Source organism: Cebus imitator, unplaced genomic scaffold (genome assembly GCF_001604975.1).
Source record: "Cebus imitator isolate Cc_AM_T3 unplaced genomic scaffold, Cebus_imitator-1.0 Scaffold18, whole genome shotgun sequence".
NCBI classification, from domain to species: Eukaryota; Metazoa; Chordata; class Mammalia; order Primates; family Cebidae; genus Cebus; species Cebus imitator.
The window spans coordinates 17952736-17970938 of NW_016107333.1; the positions used below are offsets into that span (position 1 = coordinate 17952736).

Consider the following 18203-nt stretch of genomic DNA (forward strand, 5'->3'; position numbering starts at 1 on the left):
GGCTTGTACAGAACAGTATATACACAATTCGATCTTTTTGCTTTATTTTGTTTTAAGGCATCACTTACACTTGAAGAAAAACAAAAATTAGCAAAAGAACAAGAGCAAGCACAGAAGTTGAAAAGCCAGCAGCCTCTTAAACCCCAAGTGCACACACCCATTGCTACTGTTAAACAGGTCAGAATTCATTTCTTTTGCGTAATTTCAAGAATACTACTGTTAAGGAGTAAGGTAGTATAGAACTTAGTCTACTATTTGTATAAAAATGTATTTCAAATAATACTTTAATATGTGGTTTCTAAGAAGTATGGGCATAAACGATTTTCCAACTCTACTTTAACCTTCCTAATGTATAATGTTTTGTGACAATGCTTGTTATCCATAAAGAAGCCAGAAGAACAGGAAGGGTTCTTAAAAGAGATTAGGGCTCATGGTACTCATTCAACTCTGTTCACTCTGAAATGATAGAATATCATATTCATGCTCTTAATGTATTTTCGAGCTAAAGTTATTTTCTGTGTTTGACTTTTCAATTATAGTTAGGTTTGTAACTTGATTTAAGATGTACCTACATGACCTGGCCAGTATTTATTTTCTTCTGTGTTCCAGGTATTGTTCTAGGTATTGGTTCTATGGCAGTGAATAAGGGCCCTGCTTGTAGAGAGTTTACACTGTTACAGGTTTCAGAATTAGCTTTATTTTTAAAACTTTATTTTTTTGTTAACCTCTTAATCACTAACATTTTCTCTGAGAAAAACATCTCTGTGGTCCAAGAGGCAATATTGAGGATATTTTGTAGGTACTTATATAAGAATAGAGGAAACAAATCCCTATAAAATTTTGATGGAATTCAGAATATAAAAATAATAGTTAAAAAGTACTATATTTTTTATAATACAGAATAAGAAGAATGCAATTCTGTTTTCGAAGAGATAACATTTTGCTTAATTGGAGTTTAAAGTTAGTGTTCCCTATCATCAAATCGATTGCAGATATTCATCTGTAAAAATCATACAAAAATAGGTGGCAGGCTATATTTGATCTGCAGGCTATAGTTTGCTGACTTGGTGTAGACTGTTGATCTTAATTCTAACTTGTCCTTTATAACTTAATCTGTCAGATGTTTACTAATTATAAAGTAATTTATATTTCTTAGAGATAAAGTACTTCTCTCATATTTTTCAGACTAAGGACTTGACAGACACACTGATGGATAATATGTCATCTTTGACCAGCCTTTCTGTTAGTACCCCTAAACCTTCTGCTTCAAGTACTTTCACTTCTGTTCCTTCCACGGGCATTGGCATGATGTTTTCTACACCAATTGATAATACAAAGAGAAATTTGACAAATGGCCTAAATGCCAATATGGGCTTTCAGACTTCAGGATTCAGCATGCCCGTTAATACAAACCAGAACTTCTACAGTAGTCCAAGCACAGTTGGAGTGACCAAGATGACTCTGGGAACACCTCCCACTTTGCCAAACTTCAACACTTTGAGTGTTCCTCCTGCTGGTGCGAAGCAGACCCAACAAAGACCCACAGATATGTCTGCCCTTAATAATCTCTTTGGCCCTCAGAAACCGAAAGTTAGCATGAACCAATTATCACAACAGAAACCAAATCAGTGGCTTAATCAGTTTATACCTCCTCAAGGTTCTCCAGCTATGGGCAGTTCAGTAATGGGAACACAGATGAACATGGTAGGACAATCTGCCTTTGGTATACAGGGTAATCCTTTCTTTAACCCACAGAACTTTGCACAGCCACCAACTACTATGACCAACAGCACTTCAGCTAGCAATGATTTAAAAGATCTTTTTGGGTGAGGTGTCTTGCTTCTATTTTGAAGGATTATTTCAGTTTCAATCATGGGTGAGCTGATTTACATCTTTATATAGGTGGCTTGAAGGAACTACTTCTATGGGAAAGTGAATGGTTCTGTGACAGAAAACATCTGTGTCCATGCCAGCATAGTAGTTATAAGGATTTCTAACCAGTTGAGTTTTTTTAAGGCATTGAGGATTTTTTTCCTCTTACCAACTCCTCTTCAGGTTTTTAAAGACCCAACCCTTCCCAATCTCAAACGAGAAAAAGGACAATTGAGTTATCTTGACTAGCAGAATTTTTTAATCAAATGTTTATTTTGGCTTGTGAGTCTTGGTGTTATTTAGAAAATTGAGTTGATGGTCATTGCAAGCTCATCTATTAAGTCTACATGGTACACAGTCTACCTTCACAAGTCATTAGTCTTCATTTTAATATGTAAAAAATCTTGATGCTGTATTGATTTGTTTGCATTTGCGATGACAGTGAGAAAGTGATAAGCATAAAGAGAAGTATCAGGTTGTTTGCTTTTTCTGAACTTACTTTTCAGATGAACTAATATTTAGTACAAAGAGATGGAGCAAATACTACAAAATTTAACTTAACCTTCATTTCATTGGTTTAAATGCATTATTAACCATCTTAAATGCAAACTAATCATTGTAAATTATATTTTAGCATGGTCTGCCTCAAATAGTAATGTATTTTTCTGCATTCACTTGGATATATTTAGAATCGCTTTTTTCCTCCTCTGTCACAGAAGAGGCATGTTCTGATTTGTTTGGATATTTGACAAACATTCCGATGTGACTTCCCTGACTACTACCTTCATATTTCATTTCAAATTCAAACTTCTGAGGTTGCAGCATATATGAGTTGCATTTTCAAAAGGAGATTTGTAAGAATTAAACTATATTTAATTAGTAAACTTTTGAGATTTTTCCTGTATTGTTTCAAATGTAATAAACTTCTCTAAAAATTGAGCAGTTGTATCTTCTGACTATCAACAGATTAATTTTCAGCTTGCCATAATAGTCTGACCTCATTAATTACTGCTACTGAAGTTTAATTTTTTTCTAGGAACTTTAGGAACCTTTTGTTCAAACATTTTAATTTCTATTATTAGTCATTCTTAGGAAGGAAAGAATCAATTCTCTTAACAGGAAACATGCTTTAATTTTCAAAACCTTTCTCTGATATTTTTCTTTAATTTGGTGATTATTCAGCCACAGAGCCTTATGCTATAAATGTCATTTGTATTTTAAAAAATAATATTCCATTCTTATGTGATAGCTTTAAAACCATCTTTCAAAGAACTATTTGTATTATAGTTGCAGCCATAGAGTTGATGGTTTTTAATTATCTGGAACCAGCGATCATTTAAAAGAAATCGCATTAAGTTTAGTGTGCAGGTACTAAGTTTATTCATTGCATATGAATAGTCATTGAAAATATAAACACATATATGTAATACACAGCACTTGATTACATTATTGCTGGCAGCATTCAGTTAAGAGGGTACTTTGAAAAATAGAAGCTAGCTTTCACCTCTGATTTCTGTATGGGCCATACTTGGTTAACTTGATTTTAGGAAAAGGATTAACAGAATTGCTAAAGAAATTTATCCAAGAAATGAAAAACAGTAGGAAGATCAAATGTTTTTGTCAAATATATTCACAACTTGACCAGATTTGCTGTCTTATTTGTAACGCAATATTAACATATCTTTTGTGAAAAAGCTTACATATGGAATAAAATTACTCAGTGTTGAAGAATTTTTCTTTGTAACAATTTAGTAGTCATTGTTTATTGATAAATTGTTTTTTATTTTGTAAAATAACATGGTGTTAGTGTTGAACTCCTAATCAGAAAGAAAGCTTAATATAACAGCTTATAGAACTTGAACTGCTAAATATGAAAATAGATTATTTGAAAAAAATACAATATGTAAAATTTGCTCATTCATTGAGGTAATGGTGCTATGTTTTTACAAAATTGTTCCTACACCTTTTTTCTACTTTCTCAAAGGTATTTTATTTAAACCATTTCCATCAGTTGAACTGTTACCATTGCCTTTTTCTGTTGAGAAATTGCCTCTGAAAAATAGTGCTATTTTTCGGCTTAAGTGTTCTTAAGTGAATGAAATTTTCAAAGTTCTAGATCACCTTAAAATTATTTCACATACTGAAAACAGTTAAATCCCTTATGCTTAGAGTAGAAAATTTTTAGGTTAAAAAGCCTCTGTCAACAGAATCTACAAAAAAAGATTTCCTTTCATTTGAATTGGTTCTCTATTCTCCTGTTGCTAAAATGTGTGATATTTATAGAGGATGTATAAAAGGAAATGGAAATAGAGTATGTACTTGTCTGGTTTTTGTTTGTTTTTATTTTGGAATGCTTATAAGCCCTCTTTTCACTGAATAAGGAAGTAGGTTTTTTTTTTAACCTGTAAAATACCTCACATGGTTGTTTTTACACATGAAAGAGAAAGGTATATGCGAACATACCTGATATCAAGTGGAGTATGCACCAAATAAATTTTAGCTTTGATAAAACTTTCCATATTAAGTTGTGATTTCATACTTTGTGATTTACTGGTCTTGAAATAATTTTAGAACAAATGAATATGTAGGAATTCAAACTATATGGGATTTTAAGAGATTATCTACATCACTGGCTTTCAAACTAACCGTGACACTCAGTAAGAAAGACGTTTTACCCTGCAACCGCTATATAAAATATATACCTGAAACAAAAGTTTCAGGCAATGTCTTTAATAGGTGTAGTGTACTCTATTTTTATTCTATTAATTTTTAAAAAGTTGATTACAATTGCTAAAGGATTTTATGACTTAGTTTGAATAAAACTAAGGGAATTCAGCCCTATCTCTCCCAGCAGAGGTAGAAACAGAGGGCCTGAGGCTTGCATGGCTTAACCAGAAAAAATCAGAGCCTGGAATAGAAGCTAAATTTTTTTCCTAATCTGCTCTCTACCACCTTGCATCTGTTATTGTATGAATTCTTCTGGAGGTGCTTTTGTTAAGATGGACTTATATAGCAAGCAGGTGTTCAGTACTTACTGGTATCATAAATATGTTTACATTGAGAAGAAATGGCTATGAAGAGGGGAGAGTTGAGGGAGATGACAGAAATGTATGTGGTCAAAATCAGCCTCTGGGCTGCTGGTTTGAATTAAGAGTGAGGAGGGTTGGGGGACCTGGGTTAGCAGTGTTTGCAGTACCCAGACGAGCAGAATTAAAGCTTTTAGACTTGGGAAGAAGGGAGTGCAGTTGAAAAAGCCATTTCACCAAGATGAAACTTATTGAAGATTAGGAACTTTTTCTATCCAAGGAAGCCAAGTTGCTCGAGCCACTCAGAAAGGATTTAACTACCAGGGGTAAAAACTACATATGTAACTTAAAATTTTTCAGTAATCCCATTAAAAATAGGTGAAATTGATTTTTTGTCTGTTTTTGTTTTTCTTTGAGACGAGTCTCCTTCTCTTGCCCAGGCTGGAGTGCAGTGCTGTGATCTCCATTCACTGCAGCAATCTCGGCTCACTGCAGCTTCTGCCTCCCAGGTTCAAGAGATTCTCCTGCTTAAGCCTCCTAACTGGGACTACAGGTACCCACCACCACGCCCAGCTAACTTCTGTATTTTTAGTAAAAATGGGGTTTCACTATGTTGGCCACGCTGGTGATGAACTCATGACCTCAAATGATCCACCCACTTCAGTCTGCCAAAGTCATGGGATTACAGGCGTGAGCCACTGTGCCTGGCCCTGAAACTCATTTTAATATATTTTAATATTATTATATATTAATATATTTTAATATTGCCAGACATGGTGGCTCACGCCTGTAATCCCAGCACTTTGGGAGGCCAAGGTGGGTGGATAGCTTGAGTCCAGTATTTCAAGACCAGCCTGAGTAACATGTTGAAACCTCATTTCTTTAAAAAAATACAGAAAATTAGCTGGGTGTGGTGTCATATGCCTATAGTTCCAGCTACTTGGGAGGCTGAGGTGGGAAGATTGCTTCAGCCCAGGAGGCAGAGGTTGCAGTGAGTTGATATCACACCAATGCATTCCAGCCTGGGTAACAGAGTGAGACTCTGTCTCAGAAAAAAAAAAAAATCTGAAATATTTCTGCATGGAATTAATATGAAAAACTCATATATTTTACATCTTTTTTGGTACTTAGTCTTTGAGATGCAGTGTGTATTTTACACTTAGCACATTTGCCTCGTACTAGTCATATTTCAGGTACTTAGGAGCTACATGGCTAGTAGCTGCTGTATTAGTTAATGTGGATGTAGGCTGGGCATGGTGGGTCACGCCTATAATCCCAGCACTTTGGGAGGCCGAGGCAGGTGGATCACCTGAGGTCGGGAGTTCGAGACCAGCCTGGCCAACATGGTGAAACTCCATCTCTACTAAAAATACCAAAAATTAGCCAGATGTGGTGACGGGTGCCTGTAATCCCAGCTACTTGGGAGGCTGAGGCAGGAGAATCGTTTGAACCCAGGAGGTGGAGGTTGCAGTGAGCTGAGATTGCACCATTGCACTCCAGCCTGAGTGACAGAGCGAGACTCCATCTCAAAAAAAACAGATAATGTGAATGTATATGGAAGCTTAGTGACCAAAGGAGTGAAAAATGGCAATTATCAACTTATGGTCTCAGTTCCAAACCCATCGTTTGCCTTGCCTTCTACTATTTTTCTCCTTTGCCCTGGCAAAATGAGGGCCCCAGAGTAGACTGCAAAGCAATAGCTATAGGAAGACACTTTACTTATGGTTCTGGTTCTCCATTTTATCCACCATAAAAGCCTAGCAGTCCAAATAGAGGAGCTCCAGCTGCACCTCAGGTTACCTTCTTCCAATCCTGAGCCACTGTGGAGCAGTTCTGTGGGCTGCTTCTGTGCCAGCTCTGCCACTCCATCAAGCAACTGTTTCCCACTCAGTGGCCCATTCCCTCTGACAGGTTTCTTCACCATGGCAGGCTGAATATAGAAACCACACCTTCTACAGAGAAATCTGATTTCCAGCTTGGGAGTGGATTAGGGAAGAGAGCCTCTCTTGGTCTTTAGTTCATTTTTTTTTTCACATTCCTTCAGCCTAGAGGTAATACTTGCCTTTCACCTGCTACTTCTGTGCCCCTTACAATACTCTTTTGCCTCTACAAATAATTAACCAGCTTCTACTAGTTAGCAAATACTATATTAAAACTTACCTGTTCAAGTATCTGGTGTGGGGTTTCTGTCTCCTTACCGTACCCTCACTGATACCACCTGAATCCAATAATAAGTCATTTTAAAATGGGGCCATATGACTCTTAAAACTCAAATATGAGTCATATCCATGGTCACACTACTGTTATCAAAAGCCATATGGAATTGTGTATACCTATCCTGTATTAAAACTTTCTGAAAGTTATTTTGAAAGTGCCCACAGAAGAAATGTAGTTTGGCTATATTAAATACACATATTGGATGCCATTCCAATTTTGTCGTTTTTCCTCCTATGTTTTGGATATGTTCCTTTGTGTGGTGACCTTGGTTGCTAGTAAAGGCAGTGTTCAACTTTTATATAAAGGTAAATGAGATAAAGACTTTAATGTCTGGAGTTTGAATGTACGAATAAACATAGGTTTGCCCCAAGTCTAGGTCCCTAAGCCTACCAATCTTTTTGAATACAGTAATCAGGCAAAACTCAAATATGAGGCATATCCATGGTCACACTACAAACATATAGTGTTTGAAGTTTGGAGCCAGATAAAGGTGCTTTGTTTTAATTTCAGACTATAATCGTAGTATCCACTTTGCAGACGTGGGGCAGGGTACTTAGCACATTTGTTTGTGTGTTTTAACAGATCCAAATTTGTGTTTTTTCTAAGAGTCTGGCTCTGTCACCCAGGCTGGAGTGAGTGGCGTGATCTTGGCTCACTGCAACCTCCACCTCCCAGGCTCAAGCAATCCTCCTACCCAAAGCCCCCTGTGTAGCTGGGGCTACAGGGATGTACCACCATATCCAGCCAATTTCTGTATTTTTTGTTTTTTGGGTTTTTTTTGGTAGACACAAGGTTTTAGCACATTGCCCAGGCTGGTCTTGAGCTCCTGAGCTCACGCAATCCATCCACCTTGACCTCCCAAAGTGCTGGGACTACAGGAGTGAGCTGCCATGCCTGGTCCCAAAATTGTTTTTAAGAAACTCTTGTCTCTTAACAATTGGCACTTTTAAGAGCACTTCTGTAAAGAGATGGAAAAGCCTTTCATTGAGCTGGATGTCCTCGTTTGACTGCTTACGTTTCATAAGAGGTTGTTACTTATGTCTTTAGCTACGGTAATTATGTGAAACTTCCCTCAATCAGCAATAGTACCTATACTCTAGGCACTTGTCAGAGAGCAGCTTTTAACTCTTGCCCAGTGAGCAAAATCTTTTGAAAAATGTTTATGGAGGAGGCCAAGAATTGAGTAATCCATTCCTTTATCTAGAAATTCTGAATTAAGCCCACTCTTGAGACCTTTGTGCCTGGGTTGCCTTGTTTTGACCGTGCATCAGGTTTCTTTCATCATAGGTAGCTTTTGACTATGTTGTGAACCGTATTTATGCCAGGGATGAAACTGGTTCACTCACATAAATAGCTTCTTTGAGGACCCACTGGAGATATTTCAGGTTTTAGTTCAGGAGTAAATGTGCTTCTAAGCAAGTGGTTTGCCCTTACTTTTTTCTTTTTTTCTTTTTTTTGAGGGTGAGCCTCGCTCTGTCACCCAGGCTGGGGTGCAGTGGTGCAATCTCTGCACACTGCAACCTCCACCTCCCAGGTTTAAGCAATTCTTATGCCTCAGCCTCCGAAGTAATGAATTACAGGCACCAGCCACCATGCCCAGCTATTTTTTTTTTTCTTTTTGTATTTTTTTATTTTTAGTAGAGACAGAGTTTCACCATGTTGGCCAGGTTGGTTTCAAACTCCTGACCTCAAATGATCTGCCCACCATGGCCTCCCAAAGTGCTGGGACTACAGGCTTGAGCCACTGTTCCTGACCTGCTCATACCTTTTAAAGTATGAATAAAGTAACAAATTAGGTAATGACAGCTAAGACATTCAGCTAAATTTGCCGTTTACCTGTAGCAAATGTATAGGACAATAATAGTATGTAATATTCAATGCTTACCCCCTGCTTTATCTGATTTTTAAAAATCCTTATTTCCCCTTTGCTCTGATTTCCTTTTTAAAAAAGTTTTTTTAATCTATGTTCATAGATACTCTCTTTTGGAATCAGGCAGAGTTTAAACAGTTACACAGACTGAATAAATCTTGTCTCTTTGACTGACTGACCAGAATAAGTTTTCCCAGCTATTAAATAAGATCACACCTTACAGGGCAGGGTGGGGTGGGGGGGAAGTTATTAGGATTAGATGAGGTAAAAGTGTACAAAGCACCTAACACAGCTCCTGGCACATAGTAAGTGCTCAATAGATTTTTCCACCCACTTTGTGATGGATATAGATCTCTAAAATTCTGCTTTAATGAAAAATACTTCACTTGGCTGGGCGCTGTGGCTTATGCCTATTATCCCAGCACTTTGGGAGGCCGAGGTGGGCGGATCACTTAAGGTCTGGAGATTGAGACCAGCCTGGCCAACATGGTGAAGCCCCATCTCTACTAAAAATACAAAAATTAGCCCGGCGTAGTGGTTTATGTCTGTAATCCCAGCTACTTGGGAGGTTGAGGCATTAGAATTGCTTAAACCTGGGAGGCGGAGGTTGCCGTGAACTGAAATCGCACCACTGCCCTCCCTCTGGCCTGGGCAACAGAGTAAAAGTGTCGCAAAACAGACAAAAAACTTCACCTGGTACCATTTGAATGCACTTATTTGTCAATAAACACATAAATAAAACTAAGCCATAAAATGCCATAGGCTTGGCACTGTGGGATTCTTGGGACACAAATAGGACTGAGGTACAGGCCTTGCCTTCAGGGGGTTTGCAGGTAGTTTTAAGGTGGTCAAGTAAACAGATAGTTGCAGAACAGCGTGATACATGCCGTGAACAAAATCCATGTAGGAGGGACACGCAATGTAGACTAGACAGCCGGGAAAGCTTAGAGGAGACAGGGCCTGAGCTCAGCTGCACAGAACCTTTGTAAACTTTTTTTGCTGTTTTTGTTGTTATTGTTTTTAGTGCTACCAAATGATTACTTGGGTCACATTTTCTCAAATTAAGTTTGACCTATTGAGGAGTGGATTAGAGCAGGTAACTCCCAAAGTCTTTTGAATTCTGAGATTATATGAAAACTTCTCAAATTAAGGGAAACCTGGTCAATTTTTGATGACCAAGAAAAGCAGAATTAATGTTAGCTGCCTAAATTAGAACACTTGAAGAAAGACCAAAAAGGAAAAAGTGTTACTTGCTTAAAATATTTTCTGTTAGAGCCAGAGATGACAGCAAGGCAAGGAGCAGAATGAGTGAGGTATAATGTTATTTTTTAGCTGGTTTATATGTTATTGAATATTTTAGAAATTTAAGAATCCACACTTGGGGGCTTAATATATATAGAATAAATTTTTTAAAACAGTGGCTGGATTCTGGAGTTGTGAGGAAAAATGTCTGCTATAAATGTATTTAATCTGTAAACCACCAGAAGATGTCACTCTCTCCCAAGTAATCATCCATTACAGTAGCCCTTATACAGGTGCTTTTTTTTTGAACATGAACAAGTTTTGGTGTAGCATCTACAAAAGGAGGGCACCTCATGAGATATCCTTATGAACAGTGTGTGGGTTTGTTCTGCCTTGACTCTTAACCCTCCAGATATCATCCCTGCTCACTGCTCTATCTGTTAAAATTATCTGGACACTCAGGGTTCTATCTGCACCTTCATGAAAAATGAAGGTGGTCAGAAATCTTTCAATATTATCTCTGGTCTTCACCTTTCAACATTTCAGTTTGCATTATGAAGATACAACTGTATTTAACAGATTACCAGATTTTCTAGGATATTTTGGTTTTGGACACAACCTAAGTATCCCTGAATATTTTTTTCAAGTCACTATGCACAGTGCGTAAAGTAAATCTAGTGTTTCCACACTGCAATAATACAGACTAAAAGGAGTCAGCCTTTCCTCATTTCCTCAAAAGGGGGGATTTTGGAGCACACAGGTAGTAACACATGTTAAAGAAATAAATAAGCCTGTAATTCCAGCACTTTGGGAGGCTGAGGCGGGCAGATTGCTTAAGGTCAACAGTTTGAGACCAGCCTGGTCAACATGGTAAAACCTCATTTCCACTAAAAATTTAGCCAGGTGTGGTGGCACACACCTGTAAACCCAGCTACCTGGGATGCTGGGGCAGGAGAATTGTTTGAACCTAGGAGGTGGAGGTTGCAGTGAGCTGAAATCATGCCGCTGCACTCCAGCCTGGGTGACAGAGCAAGAGTCTGTTTCAAATAACAATTTCATTGTCTTTATAGTCAGAAAACAGACTAAAAAATGAATAATTGAGTGTCTTATGTTGAGATAAGATACCTTACCTTGAGGAGAGAGATCCTCCAAGATGAAATGAGAAATAATTTGTTATAGGCAACCCAATGGCAGCAAGCAAATAAGCACATGGTTATGACTTCTTGTCCTATCTCTGCCTGACCTCAAAGCATCACTGGCCTTCTTTATGCCTTGGGCTTCAACAATAAAGTGGAGTAGTCACCTCAACATAGTTCTTTCTATAAGTAGTTATAAGGCTCGTAGGAACAGTGAAAATAAAAGTTCTTCATAAATATAAAAAATTCAGGTTCAAACCAAATTCTTGACATTTATGGTATGTGAAATAATTAAATGAATGATTACATGCTGTGTAAAAACACCCTAAATTTCTGTACTTTTGGTTATCTGGCCATTTCTTTTAAAATTTCATTTAATATATTTGGGAAGAAAATGAATGATACCCAATATTTAGGCAGTTACAGTGACAGACTGAAAATGGATATTGATGTGTTTCCAGGGTCTCCATGTATGCATCTTTATATTTGCAAAGTATTATAGAGATGTCTTTTATATGCAGTGGCATAAAAATCCTGTAATTTAGGAAACTAGAGCCAAATTAATTGAACTCCAAATTAACTGAGTAGCTGACTTACAGTGAGCTGAAATTAATGGGCCTAACGGTGTTTTATTATGGACTGGAAGCAGCCTGTAAAAATAAAGTGACATTTGTAATCAGGTGAGTTTAAATCTCAGCTCCACCAATAACTAAGTAATTTTGGACAAATCATTGAGTCAGCCTCAGTTTGCTCACATGTAAAATGGGAGTAATATCAATTTGGTCATTCTACTTTGTCATATACACTTTTTTATTCTCTATGAGAATAAAATGATCGTGAAACTCAAGTCATAAAGATGATACAGAAGCAATTACAATAGAATGGGATAAAGGTTCCCATTAGCTTTCCCTTAGAAAGGGAGTGTTACCCAGGATGGGGTGGGTGCTGGCAATCTTAATCCAGAGGCCAGTATATCAGTGTTTGATACGAATTTCTCTTCACTCTGCTCTTAATTTTCCCTAATTTCCAGTGGAACATTTTAATGAGAGAGAGATCCATATGTTACCCTAGATTTAATTGTTTCAGAGATGAGGTCTTGCTATGTTGCCCAGACTGTGCTTGAACTCCTGGGCTCAAGTGATCCTCCCACCTCACCCTCCTGAGCAGTCGCTGGGACTATAGGCACACACCACTGTGTCCCACTCATGCTTTATTCTAAAAATGTTCATGGCAGCTAGGACAAGCGTGTCTATAGTTAGGTGCTCAATAAAGTTTCTAAAAGCACAAGGATTCTGATTGTATCTTTCCTGAGTTACACTAAAGACACTCTTTACTACTCAGAGTAAGATTATATGATCACAATGTACCATGTACCATGGTGGTACAAGTTGAGGAAATGATCTTTAGGACCTCGTCCCAGCTCTCTGAATTCTGCTGGCCAGGTTACCTTGGGCAAAATTTGCATCTTTATTTATCTGCTTATTTGTTTTCATAAGGTTATAGTGAGAATCAAATGAGATATTTGAAAATACTTTGTATATAAGCTTGACTATCAATAGAAGAATTAATGTCAAATATGGGAGTTCAATGAAAAAAATCAAGTTTTATGTATATTTTGGTTAATACTAATGATAGTTAACAATATATAAATTTTAAAGGATTGAAAGAAGTCCTGGATAAAAGAAATTTTTACGTCTGTCTCAGGATGTTATTGGGGTGAGAAGGAGGAGTGTGGAGTTGGGATAGGGAATAGGGTTGGCAGGAAAAACTGCCACAGAATTTAAGAGAGAAGGAACCCCAAATGACCGGTTCTCTTTATTACTTTTGTTTCCTTATGAAGTCTCTTATCAAAAAGGGCGAATCATTTGGTCATTTTCTCTGATCCTGGTTAAAATTCTCCATCTAACACTTTGTTTGGATTTGATGAAATAATAATTTTCTCAAGTAACTTTTTGAGTTACTTGTTTGGGATTTGTTGGTTTCCTTTTTCTTTTTTTTTTTTTTTTTTTTTTTTTTTGTCTAGGTGGCAGATTAGAACAACCTGTCTCACGACCAGCTCTCCTTGTTTTGCTGTTGCAGACTGGTGTCCTGCACATCACCAAACTGGGCAGTCAGGCTCACCAATCTAAGGTAGAGAAACACTTGGCATTACAGGATTTGAGTTTTAAATCATTGCGATAGTCAAGACTCTTTATTTGTAAGGAGCAGAAACTATCTTGGGCAATTTGTTATAAAGATGTGAGTATTTTATGAAACCCAAGGATAAAAGGACAACTGAGTCTAGGCAGATGAGGCCTGGAAGGCCATGAGAAACATCCTCACCCTGTGCCCTCACCCTGTTACAGTTTCATTGTTTTATTTCTCATTCTTTTCCAAGACCAGTGTTCTCTGCATCTCTACACCACAAAGTTAATGTAACCACGTTATAGTTCAAGAGTCCTGCAAGATTAAGTAGCAGTCTTGCAATTTCAAAGTTAAATTCCTAGGAGGCCAGGTGCAGTGGCTCACACCTGTAATCCCAACACTTCAGGAGGTTGAGGCGGGCAGATCATTTGAGGTCAGGAGTTTGAGACCAGCTTGGCCAACATGGTGAAAACCCATCTCTATTTAAATAAAAAAAATTAGGGCATGGTGGCACATACCTGCAATCCCAGCTACTCAGGAGGCTGAGGTGGGAGAACTGCTTGAACCCAGGAGCTGGAGGTTGCGGTGACCCAAGATTGTGTCACTGCACTCCAGCCTTGGTGACAGAGTGAGACTCTGTCTCAATAAACTAAATAAATAACTAGGAGAATTTCACATCTGATTGGTTCAGGTTTGTGCAGGTGCCTGCCATAGTCCATTCAACAGTGCTCAGGGGGATGGGAGACATTATAGTTGACTACAGGACTTTTGGAGGCCTGTCACTATGAGAGGGAGGGGTCAGGGGACACTGGAAGTTCCCTAAAAATGAAAAATTGCTCTGATCTGGGAAAGCACCCCTCAAGATGCCTTAGATACTATTATTTTCTCTAAGGGGAGAGGTGTTTTTAGTATAAGATGATGGGAAGTCATTAAATATATAGCAATGGTGGGGTTTTTTCTACTATGTCTGCAAGATGGCTATATATCCCCAACACGGACCAGGCTTTTGTTTCCCACCCCCTGCAGGGAATTCAACGCTGCACAGAATTTCCTATCTTTGCTATATTTGATATTTTGAGATGGAGAGCACGTTTCTTTTTTTTTTCTTTTTTAAAAGTTTTGTCTTTACTGAGATTCCTTATTTGTTGAATTGTTGTCATTGCTTTTTTCCTTTAATTTTTTTAACTTTTAATTTCAGGGGTACATGTGCAGGTGTGTTACATAGGTAAACCTGTGTCATGGAGATTGGTTGTACAGATTATTTAATCACCCAGGTAATAAGCCTGGTATCCGTTAGTTATTTTTCCTGATCCTCTCCCTCCTCCCACCCTCCAGCCTCTGACAGGCCCCGGTGTGTGTTTTTCCTCTCTTTGTGTCCATGTGGTCTCATGGTTTAGCTCCCACTTGTAAGTGAGAACATGCAGTATTTGGTTTTCTGTTCCTGTGTTAGTTTGCTAAGGATAATGGCCTCCAGCTCCAGCCATGTCCCTGCAAAGAACATGACGCCGTTCCTTTTATGGCTGCATAGTATTCCACATTTTCTTTATCCAGTCTGTCACGGATGGGCATTTAGTTTGATTCCATGTCTTCGCTGTTGTGAATAGGGAAGCACATGTTTCAGTGCTCTGCTGAAACAACTGAATTGCATAGTGCTTAAGATCATCATTCCAGCTGTGTTTTCTACCCCATGGGCACTTCTACCTGACTCTCTGACACTATGCAAGGTTCTCCCCAAATGCCATGCTGACTCATGCATGTCTTTGCTCTCCTGTTTTTTCCTTTTGTTTGCCTCAGTCATTCTTCTCCCTGATGGTTTATACTATCCTCCCCTCATCTAGGAAGCCCTCTTCCATTCCCATCTGCAAGCTCAGGTAGGTGTCCTTGTTTATGCTCCCCTAGCCCTCTCTTGTGGGGCTCACTGCACTGTGATGGACTCCTTCATTTTCTGGTTGGTTTGTTTCTTCAAGGGGAATATCACAGTTCAACCTGTATCACCAGTGCCTAAGAAGGGCCTGTTACCAGGTAGGTCCTCCAGAAAAGGAAGCCATGAATAAATGAATGAAATGAGCATCAGTTCTGCACAGTCTTGGTTTATATTTTCTAGTCTCGATTATCAACAATTCTACTGTAGAAGGTAAGAGTACAGGCTCTGATGCCAGATTTTCTGGGTCCATATCCTGTCTCTGTTCAGTTTCCTAGATGTGTGAACTTGAAGTTTACTTTACCTCTGTGTGCCTTAGTCTCCTTATCTGTAGTTGGTATAATAACATTTCCTACCTCAGGGTCATTGTGGGGAATTAAGTGAGTTAATGCATGTTAAATGCTTAAAGTCTGGCACCTAGAAAATTCTCTGTAAATATTATTATCAAACATCTAAATCACCCCAAGAAACTTCAGATCTAGGTATGCTTTCTGAGCAATACATTCTGCAGGAATGGTTGGTGCTGTCAGCAGTCATTGACCCTCAGGAGAGATGGATGTGGTCTTTGCCTGGTATTGCTTCCATTATGTGCTCTAAGAGATAAGGAACATAAGGGTATGCTAAGCTAGAGGAATGGGTTAGAAGCTCCACCAGTGGATGCCTTCAGTAAGAGAGTATGTTTATCATGGTTTATTGTGATTGCATTTGCTTTTAATGAATGAGTGAGCTTTCTGAAGACAAGAAAATATTTGGTAGAATGATTAGAACTGTGGATTCCTGGGGACTTCCTGTTCTCAGTCTTGAGGGGTTATGATGGGAAGGTTGGTGAGCAGAAACTATGTTTTTAAAAGCCAGAGATAGACAGAATTTTTTTGTTGTTGAACATGAAGTGTTTAGGAACAAGCTGAGGGCCAGGCACGGTGGCTCACACCAGTAATCCCAGCACTTTGGGAGGCTAAGGCAGGAAGATCACTTAGGCCCAGGAGTTCAAGACCAACATAGGCAACATAGTGAGACCCTGTCTCTCCAAAAAAAAAAAAAATTAAAATTAGCTGGGCATGGTGGTGCACATCTGTGGTCCTACCTACTTAGGAGGCTGAGGTGGGAGGATTGCTTGAGCCTGGGAGGTTGAGGCTGCAGTGAGCCTTGATCAAGCCACTCACTGTTTTCCAGCCAGGGCAACAGAGTAAGACCCCATCTCTAAAAAGAAATAAAATAATCCTGAAGTAGGAACAAGTTGTTCCTATAATTTATAGAAAATGCAAAAGATCTAGAAGAGCAAAACAATTTTAAAAAGCAAAGATCGAAGACATTCATTTTTCAATTTAAAAATATACTATAAAGCTACAGTCAAGGCAGTGTGGTACTGGCATAAAAATAGACACATTGGGCTGGGTACGGTGGCTCCCATCACTTTGGGAGGCCAAGGCAGGTGGATCACTTGAGCCCAGGAGTTCATTCAAGACAGTTTGGCAGCATCTCTGCAAAAAGCACAAAAATTGACCGGGCATGGTGGTGCATACCTCTAGTCCCAGCTACTTGGGAGGCTGAGGTGGGAGAATGGTCTGAGCCTGAAAGGTGGAGGTTGTAGTAAGTTGAGATCACACAACTGTGCTCCAGCCTGGGCGACAGAGTCAGACCTTGTCTTAAAAAAAAAACAAAAAAACAAAACAAAACAAAAAAAAAACACATAGATAATAGACGAATAGAACAGAACTGATAGTCTGGAAATAAATCTTTATATTCAATAGATTTTTGACAAAGTTGCCAAGGTAATTTATTAAAGAAAGGATAATATTTTTAACAAATAATGCTGGGACAGTTGGATATCCACATGATGAATTTAGACATTTATTTCGCATTATATATAAAAATAAACTATTTAAAAAAAATTTTTTTTTTGAGACAGGTTCTTGTTCTGTTGCCCAGGCTAGAGTACAGTGGTACAGTCACAGTTCATTGTAGCCTCGACATCCTGGGCTCAAGGGATCCTTTTGCCTCAGCATCCTGAGAAGCTGGGACTACAGGCACATGCCACTATGCCTGGCTACTTTTTCATATTTTTTGTAGAGACGTGGTCTCACTGTGTTTTGCCAGTCTGGTCTTGAACCCTTGGGCTCAACTGATGCTCTCACCTAAGCCTCCCAAAGTGCTGAGATTACATATGTGAGCCACTGTGCCCAGCCTAAAAATAAACTAAAATAGATCATAGATTTAAGTATAAGAGCTAAAACAATAAAACTTATAAAAGAAAACATAGAACATCTTTGAGACTTCAGGTTAGGCAAAGATTTCTTAGATACAACAACAAAGGCACAGTCCATAAAAGAAGAAAAAATGAATAAATTGGACCAAATCAAAATTCAAATTGTTTGCACTTCCAATATGCAGAATAAATAAAATGAGAAAACAAACAGCAGACTGGGAGAAAATATTTCTGAAATACATATCTGATAAAGAACCTGTATCCAGAATATACATTCACGTACCTCAATAACCAACAGATAAAAACCCACTTAAAAAAATGGGCAAAAGGCTGGGTGTGGTGACTCATGTCTGTAATCCCAGCACTTTGGGAGGCCAAGACGGGTGGATCACCTGAGGTCAGGAGTTCGAGATCAGTCTGGCCAACATGGTGACACCTTGTCTCTACTAAAAATACAAAATTAGCTGATTGTGGTGGCACACAGCTGTAATCCCACCTACTTGGGATGCTGAACAGGAGAATCACTTGAACCTGGGAAGCAAAGTTTGCAGTGACCTGAGATCGCGCCATTGTACTCCAGCCTAGGTAA

General features: G+C 38.5%; 1 protein-coding gene across 4 annotated transcripts in view; it reads left to right on the top strand.

Moving 5' to 3' along the window:
• Positions 1-4384, top strand: part of SCYL2 (SCY1 like pseudokinase 2) — a 69388-nt gene extending 65004 nt beyond the window's left edge. For 3 of the 4 annotated variants that reach the window (XM_017516419.2, XM_017516435.2, XM_017516427.2), the window contains 2 exons: positions 58-177; positions 1186-4384. In XM_017516419.2, coding sequence (XP_017371908.1) covers positions 58-177; positions 1186-1830 — 765 coding nt within the window. In that variant the 3' untranslated portion in view covers positions 1831-4384. The remainder of the gene's footprint in view (positions 1-57; positions 178-1185) is intronic. The other variant, XM_017516424.2, reaches the window with a different exon arrangement.
• The last annotated feature ends 13819 nt before the right edge of the window (positions 4385-18203 follow it).